We start from the raw sequence: 19804 nt of genomic DNA, 5'->3' as shown, positions 1-19804 counted from the left end.
CGTCATACCTGGGGCGGTGGCCAGCTGATGAGGTAGGAAGAGCGTTAGTGGGAGGCATGGGCAGTCTGACTCTGTGCCCACGGAGAAGCGTGCTGGTCCCGAGGGGAGAGCTGAATGGCCTTGGGCCACTGTCAGTCAGGCCACAGCGAGGGTCCCAAAAGTTTTGCTGCCACCAGTTCTCGATTTGGAGAAGTTTCAGGTGGAGAAGTGTCTCCTAGGACATGAGGCATTGGGTGTAGCCCAGACCCCAGCTGACCCCACACAGTTCTGCAGCTCTCGGTCCCACCTGGCCACAAAGTCTTCCTCACCTGGCTACCCACTTTTTGCAAATAATGTGGCAGTCAGGATGTTTTGCCCTCCAAATGCAGTTTATCCTTGAAGCGCAAAGGTTTGCCACTTTTGAGGTTGTTACTGAGCCTGCTTCCTGACTAGTAGTACCTGTCATGCAGTGTCAATAGATTGGATGACTGATGGACATGCCTGGGCCTTAAAGATAATTCCAAAATGGAAATTAAAACACTGGAATAATGGCGACTTTGTCGGAATATGTATGTGGTCTCCCATGGTGACAACTTCTCAGTGACGGCACCCAGTAGATGTATGAGGCCAGAAGGATTTATTGGTGAGAAAAACCAAGAGGGCAAAAACACCACAAAAACCCTCAATCTCATTACTTTATAATTATATCTAGTACAAAAATAGCCGTGTTTAAAAAAAAAAAGGTCTTGGTTAGTGTTGCCAGTAAAAGTTGGTTTTGTTTATATATGCAATCTAGAGTGTACGGACCCTAAATATACATCCCATCAGTGATACACGTTTTAAGACCACTTATTTAAGGTCAAGTGAATTTTATACTTTGCAAGCACATCTGTCTTCGTAGTGTTTGGAGAATGACACCCGGGCGTTCGGTTTCCAGGTCCCAGCGCTCGGCATTGGGGGACGCGTGGGGAGCATGTTTTCCCGGGGAGCCGAGCCAGGGTGTGGAGGGGAGCGTGTGGCTTTGTTGTCGTGGCTCCCCGCAGCTCCTTTCGGGGACGACTGACGGAGCTGATCACAGCTAGACTTCTCGACCTTTGCTTTTTTGCGGGGCAGCGGGTGACATTATTTTTTTTTTCTCCAACATTTCTCAGCTTAATTTATAAAGTCTGTGGCTCCAAAATTCCACAACAGTGAGGTTAAGTGGTGACATAGCTTATGGAGAGGCAGAAAGGTTGTTAAGGGACTCCCCTGTGGCCTGTGCGTTCTGAGTGAGTCCTGCCCAGCTTGGTGACCTCATGTTTTCTGACATTGCTCTGCCTGGGCCGGATATTGCCAGGGCATCCCCTGTGCCATGCAGAAGACAGTCACTCACATTCGTGCCTCCTCTGTGGTGGCACTGGGAGAATTGGAGTGAAGAATCTCATTGTCCTTCACTTTTAGATACCGCATGGTTTCCATATTGATTTCTTCGTTTGACCCCAAATTTAAAATGTCTAGGTGGGGAAAAAAAGATTTTGTGTGTGTTTTGGTGGGGGGAAGGTATCTTTTTTGTTGTTGTTACTGTTACTATTCAGTGTCTTGCTTTATAGTCAATGTATGTGCCTGTAAAGATTTCTGCTTTTTAAAGACTTTTTTTTTTTTAAAGGAATTCCTTTATTTTTATTATTTATTTATTTATTTATTTATTTCTGGCCGTGTTGGGTCTTCGCCTCCGTGCAGGGGCTTTCTCTAGTCGCGGCAAGCGGGGGCCACTCTTCATCGCGGTGCGCGGGCCTCTCATTATCGCGGCCTCTTTTGTTGCGGAGCACAAGCTCCAGATGCGCAGGCTCAGTAGTTGTGGCCCACGGGCCCAGTTGCTCCTTGGCATGTGGGATCTTCCCAGACCAGGGCTCGAACCCGTGTCCCCTACTTTAGCAGGCAGACTCCCAACCACTGCGCCACCAGGGAAGCCCAAGATTTCTGCTTTTTAGAATATGCTAACATTTCTTTTTTGGTCTCATATGTGGTCACTTTCTGTTCCTGTAGTATCTTGAGGCAGGAGCACATATTGGTCTTAGGATTTTACCACCCTAATGATTTAAATATTTTTCCCATACTTCCTTCCAGGCCTTCTCCATGTTTACATAATTCTTCCCTTTCCTGGAGTAGATAGACTTTTGTTTCATTCAGCCTTAGAACCCAGGCACTTTCTGTATTGCTATCATTAATGATTCCAGATTGTCCATCTTTTGACTCTGTCATCATTTACTTAATCAGCCTCTGTCTTCTTTCCTGTGATTTGTTATTTCATGAATATCTTCATGCATACAGCTTTTCCTTCTTGGGACTCTTTCATTCATTCATTCATTCATTCAGTCAGTCAGCCATGTGCTGGGCTTTGTACTCTGCACAAAGTATACAGTCTCTGTCCTCCTGGAGCTCAGAGTTTAGTTTATAAAGCACAAAAACAAAAAAGCAGAATCACAACTGTAATAAACACCAATGAGGAAGGGGATGTGTCCCAGTATGGGGTGGTGGTTTAAACTGAGCATGGGCTCTGGAGTCAGACCTGGCTGGTTCAAACCCAGCTTTGCCACTCATGACCTCTGACCTTGGGCAGGCTGGTTCACCTCTCTGCCTCACTGTTCATCTGTGAAATGGCACTCACCTCATAGGGTCTTGTAAGGGTTAAAAGAGGTATTCCATGTAAAGTCCTCACAGGGCACCTGGCACCTCATAGAGTCTTAGCTTGCTGTGATCATCATTCTAGAGAAAGAATCCTTTTTTTTTTTAATTTTTAAATTTTATTATATTTAGTTTTTTATACAGCAGGTTCTTTTTTTTTTTTTTTTTTTTTTAGAAATTTCATGTAATGTCTGAAACATTTATATTAACATATTTCCATACATATTTCCATACAAATACAAATATAAGATTTTTAGAAATTTCATGTAATGTCTGAAACATTTATATTAACATATTTCCATACATATTTCCATACAAATACAAATATAAGATTTTTAGAAATTTCATGTAATGTCTGAAACATTTATATTAACATATTTCCATACATATTTCCATACAAATACAAATATAAGATTTTTAGAAATTTCATGTAATGTCTGAAACATTTATATTAACATATTTCCATACAAATACAAATATAAGATTTTTAGAAATTTCATGTAATGTCTGAAACATTTATATTAACATATTTCCATACAAATAACCCAATGAAAGTTTAGTATTAGTTGTTTTGTTTGTTTTTTTTATACTGCAGGTTCTTATTAGGCATCAGTTTTATACACATCAGTGTATACATGTCAATCCCAATCGCCCAATTCAGCACATCACCATCCCCACCTCATCGCAGTTTTCCCCCCTTGGTGTCCATATGTCCATTCTCTACATCTGTGTCTCAACTTCTGCCCTGCAAACTGGCTCATCTGTACCATTTTTCTACATTCCACATACATGCATTAACAGACGATATTTGTTTTTCTCTTTCTGACTTACTTCACTCTGTATGACAGTCTCTAGATCCATCCACGTCTCAACAAATGACTCAATTTCCTTCCTTTTTATGGCTGAATAATATTCCATCGTATATATGTACCACAACTTCTTTATCCATTCGTCTGTTGATGGGCATTTAGGTTGCTTCCCAGCAGGTTCTTATTAGTCATCCATTTCATACACATCAGTGTATACATGTCAATCCCAATCACCCAATTCATCACACCACCAGCCCCACCTCCCCGCCGCTTTCCCCCCTTGGTGTCCATACGTTTGTTCTCTACATCTGTGTCTCAATTTCTGCCCTGCAAACCGGTTCATCTCTACCATTTTTCTAGGTTCCACATATATGCATTAATATACGATATTTGTTTTTCTCTTTCTGACTTCACTCTGTATGACAGTCTCTAGATCCATCCACGTCTCTACAAATGACCCAATTTCGTTCCTTTTTATGGCTGAGTAATATTCCATTGTATATGTGTACCACATCTTCTTTATCCATTCGTCTGTCGATGGGCATTTAGGTTGCTTCCATGACCTGGCTATTGTAAATAGTGCTGCAATGAACATTGGGGTGCATGTGTCTTTTTGAATTATGGTTTTCTCTGGGTATATGCCCAGTAGTGGGATTCCTGGGTCATATGGTAATTCTATTTTTAGTTTTTTAAGGAACCTCCATACTGTTCTCCATAGTGGCTGTATCAATTTACATTCCCACCAACAGTGCAAGAGGGTTCCCTTTTTAGAGAAAGAATCCTTGAGATACATTATCAGGACTTCCTTAGACTGTAATGCACAGTTTGACTCAAAGACACAGATGGCAGACTGTGGTGTCCTGCTCCCCCGACCCACCTTGTGCTGCTCAGTCTCTGTCCGTCATGGCCCAATGTATTCTTTAGGTGCCCTCTAGCTCACCTTCCTTCAATCAACCTGCCTTTAAGTAACGTGTTTGTTCATTGTTTCCAAATATGAGAGCTTCAAGACGCCAGGAGAAAGGAGAACATCGTGATTCTGATCAGAAAAGGAAGTCTGCGGACCTCCTTTGGGGTTTGACAGCGCCTGTCTTGAACGCTTGTCATGACGTGTGGTCTTGCTGAGACTGAGAAGGTGTGATGCGTATCAGAGCTCAGGTGGGCGTCGGGGGCCAAGTACCTGGACCAAGAGCGCAGCAGGCCTGGCTCCCAGCCCGACACTTAGTAGTTGCGCAGCCTCCCTGTGGCTCAGCTCTTCACCTAGGAAATGGAGATGGCGAGAGTGACTGCTGAAGAGTTGTGAGGTTTGAATGGGATCGAGGACCTCACGCACCTTGCACAGGGCACCTGTAACCCATAGCAGGTGCTCCGTAGGTGTCAGCGATTAAAGGGACTGCTGGAACATTTTCAGTTCTTCTGTATTTTCAGGGGAACTTGTGTACCGCCATGGTGGTTTCTAGTTTGGAGATTGGGGCATGTCTCTGGACACATCTCTGGGGAGGGGCCATGGTCTCTGTCCTGGGACAGCACAGGAGTCAGTGCCTTTCTTGACCACCCCTGGCCTGTGCTTGTAGCTGTTGTGAACAGTTTCTCCTGTGACTGAGGGATCAGAAATTCCTTGAAAACTTCAAACAGAGCAGGGGAAAAACACATTTGTAAAAGACTGAATTTGGTAGGGAGCATTTAGAAATTACTGCCCCAGTTGTCTCAGAGGTTTCCTTTCGCTTGCCTTGCTCAGAGTTTCAAGGGCTGAAGGTCACGTCTGGCACCCACTTCTGCCAGGGCTGAACTTTTAGTTGGACTTGGCAGAACGTGTCACCAGCTTGTGATGTTCTCTTAAAAACAGAAAGTAAATGTGGCAAAAGTTAACAATTGGCAAATTTAGGTGAAGGGTATATTGTGTTTATTGTACTTTCCTTTCAATGTTTTCATGAGTTTGAAATTTTTTAATGTAAAAAAGTTGAGGAACATGTTCTCTTAAGTGCCTTGTACATTGTAGGTTATAGGTATTCATTATTAAGAGTAATCCTTTAGATAAGGGCATTGCGTATGTGTGTAGCCTCTTCCACATAAACTGGATAAGTAAAAATGAGAATGTACAGAAAATTCGTTCAGTTTCTCTAGTTAAAAAACAAAATGAACGTAAGGCATTACCTTTTGTACCCAATGAATGTGGGTAGATAAAATATTTGCATAGATTTAGGACATAAGTCCTACTTACTTTTCCTAAGGACAGGTGAGGAAAATCACCACCGTTAAATAAATTTATTTCCCCATCTCCTTCATTACAGCAGTAGTCCCTGCCTACCTTCTACTGCCAAGGGTAGCCACAAAGTTTAATCAGAAAGTGTCTAGTAATCAGCTTTCATTTCCTTAGAACTTGTTCTAACTTAGCAGGGCTATTTGATTGGTGAGGCAGCAAAATATTAATTATATTGAACAGGGGTCCCCAACCCCTGGGCCATGGACTGGTATCGTCCATGGCCTGTTAGGAACTGGGCTGCATAGCAGGAGGTGAGCAGTGGGCTAGCGAGTGAAGCTTCATCTGTGTTTATAGCTGCTTCCCATCGCTCGCATTACCGCCTGAGCTGCACCTCCTGTCAGCATTATGGTGAGGTGTGTAATTATTTCATCATATATTGCAATGTAATAATAATAGAAATAAAGTATACAATAAATGTAAAGCGCTTGAATCGTCCCAAAGCCATCCCCCCACCCCCCGGTCTGTGGAAAAATTGTCCTCCACGAAACCGGTCCCTGGTGCCAAAAAGGTTGGGGACCGCTGATATAGAATAATTAATCAACATTCAACCAATGTGAATTGATGGACTTTTTTTTGCAACAGGATAATCTACAGGGGTACAAAACGCAAAATAAATTTCTGAATAAGGAAATCTTGGAACTCTCAGCTCTACGGAGAAATGCAGAAAGAAGAGAGAGGGATCTGATGGCAAAGGTGGGTCAGGATGGTTATATTCTATTATCTGCTGGGAGGTATGATTCAGAAACGATTTAAAAATGGACATGCTTTAAAATCAGTTCAACCCCCATGCTTGGAGGGTGTGGTTATTGATACCAAATTATATTTAAAATATATAAAGTGCATAGCACTGTGTTTAGTTTCACTTCGTGATGAAGACAAATAGAAATGTCCTGAGAGGTGGCTTTTATTCACACATATAATGAAGTTTACAGAGAAAAAATTAAATACAATTCTAAGGTTCCCCCAAATTAAGGTTCTTTGGATTTTGATTTATGCTACTGAGTTGTGTGAATCAGTTTCTTATCTATAAATGGGGATGGTGAGGGTGATGCCCCCTCTGTGAACCTGATGGGGTTGGTTTGAGAGTTAGATGTGACTGTGGCGGGAAAGGGCTTTGCAGGGTGTAGAGACATCACAGACTTTCCAGTTACAGTCAAATGAAGCTCAGTGACACTGTGTCAGCAGCTGTTGTATGCCTCATATACCTTTTGAACAGTCCTCAGAACATCTTCCCAAACCTTGTTCCTGCATGTTTTCCAGGGGTGTATTGATTTGTCTGATAAGGTAGCAGATGAGAGCTAGTTCTGGGTCACAGCGTCCTAGGAAAGTATTGATGTTGCATGGGATGGCTGCTTGGGGCTTGTGTCCAAGTGGCACTCAGCTTGACCTCAGCAATGGGCGTGTGGCCTGGTTTCTGCTGCTCACCTCAACCCTGTCCAGAACCGATTATGTGTGTTGACATGCAGAGGCCTTATTACCAGTACTTCTGTGTCATACCCCCTAGAAGGAAGATGGGGCCCATGTGGGCCATTTAAATAAGACAGGTGGCCTGTGGCATAAATTCATCTCTTGCCTTTGATACAGTCTCTCTCTGGCTCACTTGCTAGTGGTTCTTGGCTTGTCATTCTTTGATTGCTTGAGGTACTTGAGGATTGCTCTTCCTGTGTCTCTGTCTGAATGGAGGTAACTACCACATTCTCTGTAGTATTCCAGCCTGGAAGCCAAGCTCTGCCAGATAGAAAGCAAATACTTGATACTGCTCCAAGAAATGAAGACGCCAGTTTGCTCAGAAGAACAGGGGCCTTCTCGGGACGTCATAGCCCAGCTGCTGGAGGATGCCCTGCAGGTCGAGAGCCCGGAGCACCCGGAGCAAGCGTTCGTTAAACCTCATCTCGTCAGGTAAAGGTGCTAGCGACTGTTGGGGATGGTGGGACCCATTTCTCAAGCCCCTCTTTCCACAGCAGTAGCCATTCACTGAGAACTTTACACAATTCTCCGTGTCTCGTTTGATGCTCATGGCAAGGACCGTCCAGTCATTAGAACAGATAACGTCATCAGTCTTGCTGTAATAATCAAGTAACAGAGCTGGGGTTCAGCCTAAGTTTTCATTCCAAGACCTTTCTCCCATGCACCATGCCAATGTGGGCCGTAGCCAGTCCTGCTGCAAGAGGAGCCCGTCTTCCTAGGAGTAGAACCCTCTCCAGAGACATAGCTGCACCCATGGGTAGTTTGAAAGCCAAGGGGGACCCTAAGTGGAAAATTGGGTCTTCTCTGTAAGGGAAGGACACTTGGGTAACCTGATTCAGTGGTTCAGAACTCACTGAGGGTCTGATACAAGCCGTGGACACCCTTGGCCCCAAAATGCAGTTGGACACACACACACAGTATTGTGTATATTTTCCAGAAAATCATGGAGTATGGAAGCCTGTGATGGATCTTGGATTAAGAACCTTCATATCCTAGTTTCTTAAAACTGAGATTCATGAAATACTGGCTCAAGGAGAAATCTGCAAATCCACTCAGTCCGGTCTCCTCCTGTCTCCGCCCCCTTGCCCCTCTGGCAGCCCTGTGCCGAGGCCCTGCTTGCTGCTGTGGCTCAGCTTCTCCAGCCCCACCCCTGCCCCAGGGGAAGCCTGGCTTCAGCCTGACCCACTCTTTCCCTTCTCTGCGCTTACAGCACTGGCCTGCCTTGTCCATGTTACTCAGACGACAGGTAAAACTATGCTGTCAGAATGCGACCAACGCCATTGTTAAAAAACTCTTACCGAGGCCTGTGTGCTGGGAGCGGTGCCAAGGGCCCTACATGCAGGCTTGTATTTAACGCAGCTCAGCCAGGCGGATGTTTTTATCCTTGCTCAGCAAATGCGGAAGCTGAGATTAGGGAGGTGATGTAACTTGCGCAGGTCACATAGACGGTGAGTGGCAAGGACGTGGCCCCAGACCTGGCAGCCCCATTCCCAGGCCAGGAGCGCTGTCTCCATGCTGTGCACTCGTGCTGCGTCCGCAGTGGCGGGGGCGGGGTGGACTCCCGTGAGGGCGGCCTAGCAGTCTGCCCTGAGGGCACCACGTCTTCTTCCCGCTTGTGTTTTGGGCTCTTACTATTCATGTTGTATCTTTTCAAACTTCATGTATAACTAGAACAATAGCTGTGTATATTGATTTACTTTTAACTTTTCATTATGGAAAATTTCAAACATACAAAGTAGTAGACGGAATCATATGACAACCCCCACATGCAACTGTTACCCAATAATTTAGCAATTATTAACATTTTGGCAATCCTGTTTCTTCGTACCCTTCCCCTCCAAAGTTTTTTTTTTTTTTTTCCTGGAATATTTTAAAGCAAGTCCCAGACATGTCATTTCAGCTTTAAACCCTTCAATATGTACCTCTAATTGAAGACACATTTTAATATGCTAATCCTACCATATTCATACCTTTTTACAACTTATTTCTTTCAACATTGTTTTCTGAAATTATACAGGTTGATATATGTAGCTCCTGAGCATTTTTTTTTACCTGCCTCACAACTTCACATTTTTATTCCTTCTCTCATGGTGAACACTAAGAATGGTTCCATTTTTCCTTGTTACAAACCATGGTGCAGTAAACATCGTGGTACGTGTATCCATGTGTCCGTGTGTCTGCGTGAGAGAGTTTCTCCAGGGTGTAGACTAGAAGTGGAATTCCTGACCTATAGGGAATGCATATCTTCAGCTCTGCTAGATCTGATTTCCAAAGTGCTTGTACAGGTTTACACACTCAGCAGCAGTGTGTGAAAGGCCTTTGTATTGGTTTTCTATGACTGCCATAACAAATTATTGTTTTAAGCCAATAAGTTTGTGATACATATTTATTATGCAACAGTTCTGTCGGTCAGCAGCCCAGCATGGTCTCGCTGGATGGAAGTCAGGGTATTAGCAGTGCTGTGTTCCTTTCTGGAGGTTCTAGGAGACAGTTTGTATCCTTTCTTATTCAAGATGTTGGCAGAATACAGTTCCTTCTGGTTGTAGGACTAGGTCTCTGTTCCCTTGCTGGCTGTCAGGTGTGACCATTCCCAGCTTCCGGAGGCCACCTGCATTCCTTGGCTTGTGGCCACCTTCTTCCGTCTTCAAAGTCAGCAACCGTGGGTCCAGGCCCTCTCCCACTTCACATCCTTCCTGCCTCTTCTTCCTTTGTCGCATCTCTGGTCCACTCTTCTGCCTTCCTCTTCCACTTTAAGGGCTCCTGTGTTTACTGTGGTCCCACCCGGCTAACCCAGGATAATCTCCCTGTCTTAAGTTCTGTAACTGTAATTCCACATGCAGTGTTCCTTTGCCATGTAATGTGACATATTCACAGGTTCCAGGGACATTTTTGGGGGCCATTATTCTGCCTACCACAGCAGAATAATTCTTTTTCTTTTTAAGAATTAAAAAGAATTCTTAATTCTTTTTCATCCCTAATGTCTTACAAATGTTTTCTCCCTTGTCTTTTCACTTTTTAAAACATTTTTCGAGCATAAGTGTTATGGATGTGTATATGTAGGCTATATAAACATACATGCACATGTATATTAATGTAGCCAAATTTATCAGCCTTGTATTTGCAGATAGCTTGTATTTTCTTCTGTGCTTTTCACATTTAGCACCTCAGCCATCTAGAATTGATTTTTTTCCTGTATAGTATCAAGGAGAGATCTAACGTAATTTTTTCCCATATAGATAGCCAGTTATTCTCACCCTGTTTATTGAGAAGTTTATTATTTCCTCACTGAGTTGAAATGCCTGGTCATATATCAAAGTGCCATTTACACACGGGTAGATTTCTAGGTTCTCTTTTCTGTTTCATTGGCCTTCTTGCCAGATTGCATCATTTAATTTTTCCTTTTGTTTTTCTCAACAGTGAATATGACATTTATGGGTTTAGGACTGTCCCAGAGGATGACGAGGAAGAGAAGTTGGTCGCCAAAGTCCGGGCGTTGGACCTGAAGACTCTCTACCTCACAGAAAACCAGGAGGTTTCCACTGGGGTCAAGTGGGAAAACTATTTTGCGAGCACAGTGAACAGGGAGATGATGTGCTCTCCAGAATTAAAGAACCTGATCCGTGCGGGCATTCCACATGAGCACCGTTCCAAGGTGTGGAAGTGGTGTGTGGACCTTCACACCAGGAAATTCAAGGACAGCACTAAGCCTGGTTACTTCCAGACCTTGCTTCAGAAGGCTCTGGAGAAACAGAACCCGGCCTCCAAGCAGATCGAGCTGGACCTGCTGCGGACTCTGCCCAACAACAAACATTACTCGTGCCCCACCTCGGAAGGCATACAGAAGCTGCGCAACGTCCTGCTCGCCTTCTCCTGGCGGAATCCAGACATTGGCTACTGCCAAGGTCTAAACAGGTGGGTGCCCGGCCCACAGAGGGCTCCTCTTTGCTGTTAAGATAACTTGTAGCTCCAGGCGCTGCCTGACAGCCCCCTCCTCTCCTGGTGAGCCAAGAAAAACCAGTCTTTTAAGGGAAATAAATATCAATAGCTGCAGTAAGCTAGTTTTAATTATGCAGTATCCCCAATTCTAGAATAATTGAGAGAAACAGACATGCTTTTGGAAAGTATTGGGTTGGCCAAAAAAGTTCGTTCGGGTTTTCTGAATGAACTTTTTGGCCAATCCAATATTAAGAACACCAAAGTCAAACTGTTTGAAACAACTAGGTTTCTCATTTTGATTCCTTGCTGTTCTCATCACACTCAGGTTTTGATCAGAAGTTTGCTTTCATTCATTTATAATGCTTGATGTGAAAACAAGGCCACTCCTTGTTTATACAGGATCTTTGTCAATCAAGAGGTTGCCCCAAACGATTTTTCAGCTGCTTAAACCTAGCCCTTGAAGAGCCCAAACTTGTTTTCTTTTGTATGAGAGCCTTCTGCAGGTCTGGCATACTTCCCTGCTTCTATAGGCAGAGGACACTGAAAAGCCTCTCACCTTCTCTAAATGATCCAGGCTCCTCATTCTGAGCTGAGCTGCACTGGGACGAGGCCACGGGAGGTACTGAGGTCTGTTCTCCATGAAGCTGCTCCGTGTCACTGGACTTTGAGTGCTTGTGGGTGCTTTTTACCTCCTGTCTGTCTCTTACCTCGCTGGCGCACTTCTGCTGCTGTCATTAGGGTCCTTTTATATTCCTCTGTGTGATCAAAGTAGGTAACCAAGCTTGCTAGAAATATGGACAAAGAATGAAAAAGCTCCGTGTGCTATCTTTAGCAATTCTCCTTAAGTCAAGTGCATGCACTGAGTTTTGAATGCTGACGTTTATTCTGGCAGCTCTTGGGTCTTTTTAATCCTCATCTGTGCTGGATACTGACCTCCAGATAAGGGCTATCTATTTGCATCTGAAATGAGAGTATTGCAGGAAGAAAAGATTTTAAAGTGGAATGTTAGTTGGTTAAGACCTGAAGCCAATGGTTTCCAGGAAGTCATTGCCTCTGTGGTGGTCAGGACAGGGTGCCCTCTCTGGGCCCTGAAAGTAAAAGGGACTGTGGCTGCTCCTCGATGGTCCCCATTTAAAAAAAAAAAAAAAAAAGCCTGTAAATAAGTTATTGCCTAACAAAGCAGCCTTGTTTTGCTTAAATGCACAGTTCACGTTGTATACTCAGTCTAAAAATTCCTGGAAGCTAAAAACCTCTGAAACTTAAGGGATCTTGGCGAGGACTTGAGCATGCCTGTTAGGGGTGCAGTAACACCCCATTTATCTGACATTGCCATGGAATCAGCTGTTCCACACATAAGGAGACTTTCCAGAAAATTAAATCTTTCTCCGTACCATCACCATTCGGGCCTCTACATTTTAACCATTTTACTGGATTTTTTTTCACCACATTATTTTGTACATGAGAACAGAACTGTGAACCCAGAACTTCAGCAGAAGAATGCTAGCCTTTCCTCAGTGATTCAAGCCTGTCATCTGGAACATCAGTTAACTAAAAGTGATGCCGTCAAAGGCTCTGCTCATTTCAGTCTCTCTACCCCTTCTCCTGGCGTCCGCAGGTGCTGTGCGTGTCCTGTTTTTCTCTCCTTGTCCGTCTCTACCTGTTGTAACCTTTCTACTCTCCATCCCATTCATTCCTACTCAAGGCATTCCCTTCCCAGTTCTTTTTTTTTTTAACCTTTTAATTTGAGATTTCATTATAATTTTATCCAAGGAAGAAAACAAAAACAGATTCTGAGCAGTGACTATAGGGTTTTCCGTAAGTGATGCACAGAAGCTTCATGTCACGAGCAGAGGTTCTTGGATATGTAGAGGGGGGCTTTTCTCTTGCCTCGTCCTTTTCAGCCTTCTGCCCTGAATGCCCGCTCAGAGCCAAACCTGGGGTTACTGGATGAGTCACCTCTCAGTGGTGACCATGTAAATAGCCAGACCCAAGTTTCCATTGTGAGTGACATAACAGGTGATACATACGGTCCCCTTTCCCACCCCGCGTGTGTGCTGTGGATGCAGTTCTTTGAGAAAGCCCCACCGCAGTGGTTCATTTGTCTGAAGCCCCGTTTCAAGTAGACTGGTATCAAGAAAGTTGTTTTTAAACCATCATGTGTTCTTTTCCCCTTATATTCACCCCTGGATTTTTTGTGCATAAAAGGATTAGTTGGAACTTCTTGAACAAAAAACTCGAAGAATTAGCTGCATTAGCAAAAATCTTATCGTGAAAACATTTTAAAAAATGAGGCTGGCTGCTCATTGGGAAACAATTTCATCATCTTTAAACAAAAACCAAATGAAGGGGAGGGTGGATGTAGCTTTGCTTCTCAAACTAGGAAATGCCACCCTCGCCAAGGAACACTCCTTTGGTGTTCTTTCTTGGAGAACTAGAAGTTGCTGTGACCGTGAGAGAGTGCAGCATACTGCAGAGGCCTCTGTGAAGACAGGCCGTGCTGCCTGGGTCTGGGCTAGGAGGCTGGCGCTCACCTTGTTCTCCGTTTGCTTGTAGATTGGTGGCAGTGGCCCTCCTATACTTGGAACAAGAAGATGCTTTCTGGTGTCTAGTCACCATAGTGGAAGTTTTCATGCCTCGAGACTATTACACAAAGACTCTTTTAGGATCCCAGGTACTTCTAAAAATATTGTGCTTCAGTCAAAAACCTGTAGAATTAGAGCTGAAATGTGACCTGAATTAAGCCTTGGTGGGGGAGGCTCCATGTGTGTGGACCCCTGAACAAGGTGCGCACCGAGGCTGGGCCTGCCCTGGAGACTGGGCCGGGCTGCTTGTGAGCAAGTGCCAGGTCAGGCTCCCTTAGCGCCCTGGAAGCCAGCAGAGTGATTGCTACAACCAGAGAGAAACAGACCAGGCCTGCAGAGCTGCTCTGTGGTCACTGCTCAGCACTGTCTCCCCCGGGCTCGGCCTGCCTGGCCAGCTAAGCCACAGTCCAGGGGTGCCTGGGGAGCTTGGTGTGTTAGCTTGGGTTCTCCAAGAAGCGGAGACCAAGGCAGAAGCAGATGTGCCGGAGATTCTGAGGAAAAAGACCTGTGAGGGATCTAGGGGAGGGGCTGGGGAAGGCCCGGTGAACCCCCAGACCGGGGGAAGGAAGGAGGTTTGGGTAGGCGGGAAAGATCCCAGCCTACTGTGAAGTTCTGAGAAAGTTTTGGCCAGGCCCGTGCGGCGTCCTCAAGCCAACGTCACCTGTTAAAGGTGCACACGTCTCAACAGGAACGGCCTGCATTAGTGCCCTCCCTGCTCACTCACTGGCTGGAAGCAGAGGGGGCGACATGGCTTCTGTAAACAAATGTGGTGATAGATCCAGAGGGGCAGCGCTGGGGCTGTCAGTACCGCCCACAGCAGGAGATCTAAACAGCACAGTTCATGCCCACCACGCCTGGAGTCTGAAGCCAGGGGGCGGGTAGGATTATGTGGGCTGGGAGAGTCCAGGGGTTCTGTCTCCACTTGGGACAGTCCTGACTCTGGACCAGACCCTTGGCCGTTGCAGCCCAGGGCATCTCTTCCCTATGCTGGGCTGGGGGTGCTGCCGTCACTGGCTTCTGTAATGGCCTTTCCCTGCTTCCCCACTGGCAACCCGCCTCCTGTGTCTGACGTTTGGTCCAGTCCTGCCCAAGAGCCTTTTTTTCTCTTGACCGCAGCTGTGCCCGTGTCTGTGCTCTGTTGCATCCTCTTCTCCAGGCTTGTGCCAGTGCTTGGCCTGCCTGCTCACAGCCACTCCTTGCCCTCCCCTGCGCTACTCCTGTCCTGACAGCTGGGCCCGCAGGCTGTCTCCCAGCTCCTGTGTTGGCCAGCGGAGGAGGGCGCGGGAGCTGAAGGCAGTTTTCTCCCTCTCCGTCCTGGGCACTGCCTCTGCCGGTGACTGTCTCCTCCGTGGTGCCAGCTCCTGTCTGGCGGGTTCTTCATGCCAGCGGGTACCTCCCTGCTCCAGCCTGGGGGTGGCTTCCTGCCCTGGCCTCTGGGCTCACCATCAGCTGTTTGGTTTCTCAGCTTTTCTGTCACCAGTGTGACCCTTGCCCTGGGTAAATCCCTGTTATAAATGTTTAGTGTGGCTTCTGTTTGCCTAGTTAAGCCCTGAATTTTACTTTCTATTTGCATTTCTGCCTTTGGAGGGATCCTCATTACTGCCCTCTGTTACCACCTGTACTGCCCCCTCACCCGCTAGTTCCCCAGGCCAGGAACTCGAGTCAGCCTGCACTCCTCCTCCTTCCTCTCTCTCTGTGTCCCTGGAGTTGCGGTTTCTGATCACTGCCACCTGCCTGGCGGTTCTCAGATCTGTTCTCTCATTCGCTCCTCACTGTTAGGTCACCATCCCCTCTCCTGCATCACTGCAGTTGCCTCATCTCCTCTCTTCCTGCCTTCACTCACCCAGTCCTTCTCTCCACCTCACTCACAGATTCAGCCACGTCCTCACCACCCCCCGCCCCGCCCACCCCCGCTTCCGGGCAAAGCCCAGCCTCCTTCCACACCCTGACCTGCCTGCTTGCTGGGCTGCTGGGAGTGCAGCATGCCCTGTGATGGAGCCCTTGTCCTCTGGCGGTACCCCATTCTCTGTGTACTTTTGTACACTACCTAGACCCCATTGCCCCGCTTACCTCCCTAGAAAGCTGCTGCTCAGCCTGAGCTCGTGTGCCCCTTCCTGTGTGATACTTTCCTGCCTTCCCAAAGCTGCCTTCAGGGCCTGCTCCCGTTCCCCCTGCTCTGGCCCAGGCCTCGGTGACAGTGGTTATCTTCCTGGGTCGTCCTGCGTGCCTGCTTGTCTTCCAGCTTAAGGGCTGCAGCCCTGTCTTTCATTTTAGTGTCTCTCGCACCCAGAAGTGAGTGTCTGAATTCACGTGAGCTCTTTGCCCAGGGAAAGGGAGCCCCAGCCTTTGCTAGCAGCCATACAGCTGCACAGAGCCACGTGAGTGGAGGTATGGTTATCCCCATTTTACTTGGGAGAAAACTGAGGATCAAATCCACTAAGCATCTTGCCTGAGGTGCCACCACGGAGAGCCCAAGCTGGGGTTTGGCCTCGGACATCTGTGGCTCTGGGCCCAAGCTCTCCCCCTGCCCCGCCACTGCCTTTTGGAGTGCCGTGGGAGGACGGCAGGAGGGTGAGCTTTGGCCTTCCTACAGAGCGGGCTTTCCTTTGGGTTCCTGTCCCAGCTTCATGGATGCCACCTGATCCCGGAGAAGCCCATCTGGTCTCCCTGTGATCGCTTCACTTTGCTAATTAAACTAGAGATTAGTTTTTGTTAAAATAGTGGGTAAACTAGTAGGAAATGAACAGCAGTGGGAAGAGGCAGCTGGCACAGTCAGGTGCGAATGAAGAGGTCAGTAAAGAAAGTTTTATGTGTTCATGGACACCTGGAAGCTGGTAGCTTCAACATTTCAGATGACTCAGTGTTGCTGAATGAGAAGAATGAAGCGCTGGTCTTTCTTAGTTCCACTGAGGCGTGGTTGAGCACATCAGTGCTCGGTGTGCTCCGTGTGCTTGGGCTCGGGGTTACGTGGCCGGCTGGGAAGACAGGCCCTGTCCTGGAGCTGTGGAGCTTGGCCACATCACTGAACATCTTTGTGCCTCAGTTTCCCTGTCTGTAAGATGAGTGTCATATTCTCCTCTTATAGAGTGTCTGAGGTTGAATTCAGATGATGCATTAAAAGAGTTTAATATGCCTAGAACACTGTAAAAACTCAATAAAATTATTAATAGTGTTATTACAGGCAGAAGGGGAAGACCTATTTTAAGTATGTGAATTTAAGATAAAATTTGCCTCACATTGTCACATCAACATAAATGTAAACCCTAAAGAGACATTTTCCCTGACTTTAAAGGTTTTTAAAAAAATTTTTGGTTGCATTGGGTCTTCGTTGCTGTGTGCGGGCTTTCTCTAGTTGTGACGAGCGGGGGCTACTCTTGGTTGTGGTGCGAGGGCTTCGCATTGCAGTGGCTTCTCTCGTTGTGGAGCACAGGCTCTAGGCGCACGGGCTTCAGTAGTTGTGGCGTGTGGGCTTCAGTAGTTGTGGCTTGTGGGCTCTATAGCGCAGGCTCAGTAGTTGTGGCGCACAGGCTTAGTTGCTCCATGGCATGTGGGATTTTCCCGGACCAGGGATCGACCCCATGTCCCCTGCATTGACAGGTGGATTCTTAACCACTGTGCCACCAGGGAAGTCCCTCCCCCTGACTTTAATAGTAATAGATGCTCTCTGAAGTTAGGTAATACAGAAATATATATTAAGAAAATGAAAAATCACCTGTTATCCTACCAGCTTGAGAATCACAGTTAGCATTTTGATATATTTCCTTTTTACTTTTTCCCAATACATTTAGATATCCAAATTGAGAGACTGATTATCCTGGCTGGTTCACATGACAGCTTGAGCATTTTCTCATATAGTTATATAGTTTTTAACCATCATATTTGGTGGCTGTAATATTCCATTGGGTGAATGGACTTGAGGTATTTAACCATTCTCCTATGATGGACATTGCGTGAGGCCACTCTTAAAATGCGGATGGCTTTGTGTGTGCAGTCAGCCCCCAGCGCTGTACTTTGCAAATCGCTGTCAGCCGCCTCCTGCCAGAGCCCAGTGCCTGAGCCCCTTAACGCTGCGCTGCAGTCCAGATGCTCAGCAGTTCAGTGCACATTGTGCACCAGGACCTCGCTAGGCGCTGAGGACACAGAGATGAATACAGTCATTCCACGTCCTCTTGAGCTGAGAGGGGCTGAACAGAGGCCCGAGCAAGTGTCCCTGGCAGCCTGCCCCACGCCAGCTGTCTGCCAAGCACCCGGCAGCCTCGAGAACAAGACACCATCTGCCACCTACCTGGGAGGAGAGGGGTGTGCCTCGTTCTTCTCCCATTTCAAGGCCAGCTGACTGGTCCCTTCTTCTCAGGCACTTTCAGCCCAGTCCCTCTGGTCAGAATGCATCACATCGCCATCACTTGGTCCAGTGGTCAGCTGTCTTGTCTCCCTTGCCCGTTTATAACCCCTTAAAAGTAGCACCTTGTCCTGTTGTCTCTTGTCCCCAGCACTGGCCAGTGCCAAGCATGAAGTGTGTGCAAATATGTAGTCATTGTTTAAATGTTGAGGGATGGAATAGCACCAGCAGAAAAGAAGACGCATCACTAGTGAGTCATGCTGACCCTGCCCAGAGGGAGGAGCTGGGCTTCCAGGGAAGCTGACCGAAGAAGACGTCCAGGAGTGGCCTGTCATCGTGGCTACCGCACATGCACGCGTGGGATGCTTTTACAACTTGCCTTTCAGTTGTTGGTCCACCTATGAGAATTTTACAGAGGTGGGGAGTGGATGTGGGTGAGAAGGTGAGAGACTGATACTTTTTGCACACCATGGGATGGTTTTATAACTTTTAAAAAAAATAAATTCATTTATTTATTTTTGGCTGCATTGGGTCTTCGTTGCTGCATGCAGGCTTTCTCTAGTTTCGGCGAGTGGGGGCTACTCTTCGTTGCGGTGCGCAGGCTTCTCATTGCGGTGGCTTCTCTTGTTGTGGAGCACAGGCTCTAGGCGCACGGGCTTCAGTAGTTGTGGCACGTGGGCTCAGTAGTTGTGGCGCACAGGCTTAGCTGCTCCGTGGCATGTGGGATCTTCCCGGACCAGGGCTCGAACCCGTGTCCCCTGCATTGGCAGGTGGATTCTTAACCACTGCGCCACCAGGGAAGTCCTATAACTTCTTATATACTTTTGTTTTTTAAGTCTTCTAAGAAAACTTAATTATAATTCATTTCAGCAAATTTAGAGCTTCAAAATTTTGTCTCTTCCAGTCAGAAAGCAAACTGGACAAAAATGTATGTTTCCAACCATGATTTCTGTATTTTATCCTCTGTGCACCCTAGGGTGACTTTACAATGCTTTAGAATCATTTCTGTAAAAAATAATGTTTTTTAGTTTTTTAAGTTACTTTGCCTTTTAAAATTTTAAATTTCAACCAATGATACCTACTTGAACCTATGTAACATTCTTTTTTTTTTTAAATTTTTTTTTTTTTTTTAAACTTTGGGTTTATTTACTTATTTATTTTTATGGCTGTGTTGGGTCTTCGTTTCTGTGTGAGGGCTTTCTCTAGTTGCGGCAAGTGGGGGCCATTCTTCATCGCGGTGCGCGGGCCTCTCATTATTGTGGCCTCTTTTGTTGCGGAGCACAGGCTCCAGACGTGCAGGCTCAGTAATTGTGGCTCATGGGCCCAGTTGCTCCGCGGCATGTGGGATCTTCCCAGACCAGGGCTCGAACCCGTATCCTCTGCATTGGCAGGCAGATTCTCAACCACTGCGCCACCAGGGAAGCCCAACATTCTTTTATTAAAAAAATTTTTTGACTGTAATGGCTTCTATATTTTTTTAAAAAAGCAAACCTTCCCAAAAGGATAAACAATTGAGTTTTTCAAAGTTTTGGCTTGTCCTAAAAAAAGGACATTTTAAAATGTCATTTTAACATTTATCTAGATTGTTTTTAGTTATTTTAGTATCCCAGTAATCCCAAGAATTATCACATCTTCTATCTTATCTTGACTGATATGCAGGTGAAGTTTGGCAGGTTTTTCTGGGATCCATTCCTAGGAGTAGACTTGCTGTAGGGTGAGTCTTCCTGTTTCCTGGGTGTTGCCGGATTGCTCTCCTAAATGGTTGTAC

The 19804-nt window shown here is 46.2% G+C and overlaps 1 protein-coding gene across 5 annotated transcripts in view; it reads left to right on the top strand.

Moving 5' to 3' along the window:
- TBC1D2B (TBC1 domain family member 2B) overlaps positions 1–19804 on the top strand; it is an 89050-nt gene that overhangs the window by 58007 nt on the left and 11239 nt on the right. For all 5 annotated transcript variants that reach the window (XM_007198507.2, XM_057544782.1, XM_057544784.1 and 2 more), the window contains 4 exons: positions 6295–6405; positions 7418–7611; positions 10597–11091; positions 13669–13786. In XM_007198507.2, coding sequence (XP_007198569.2) covers positions 6295–6405; positions 7418–7611; positions 10597–11091; positions 13669–13786 — 918 coding nt within the window. The remainder of the gene's footprint in view (positions 1–6294; positions 6406–7417; positions 7612–10596; positions 11092–13668; positions 13787–19804) is intronic.

The sequence above is a fragment of the Balaenoptera acutorostrata genome, chromosome 3 (genome assembly GCF_949987535.1).
Source record: "Balaenoptera acutorostrata chromosome 3, mBalAcu1.1, whole genome shotgun sequence".
Taxonomy (NCBI): Eukaryota; Metazoa; Chordata; class Mammalia; order Artiodactyla; family Balaenopteridae; genus Balaenoptera; species Balaenoptera acutorostrata.
The sequence above is the reverse complement of the archived record's forward strand: the minus strand, read 5'-3'. Positions and strand labels throughout refer to the sequence as shown.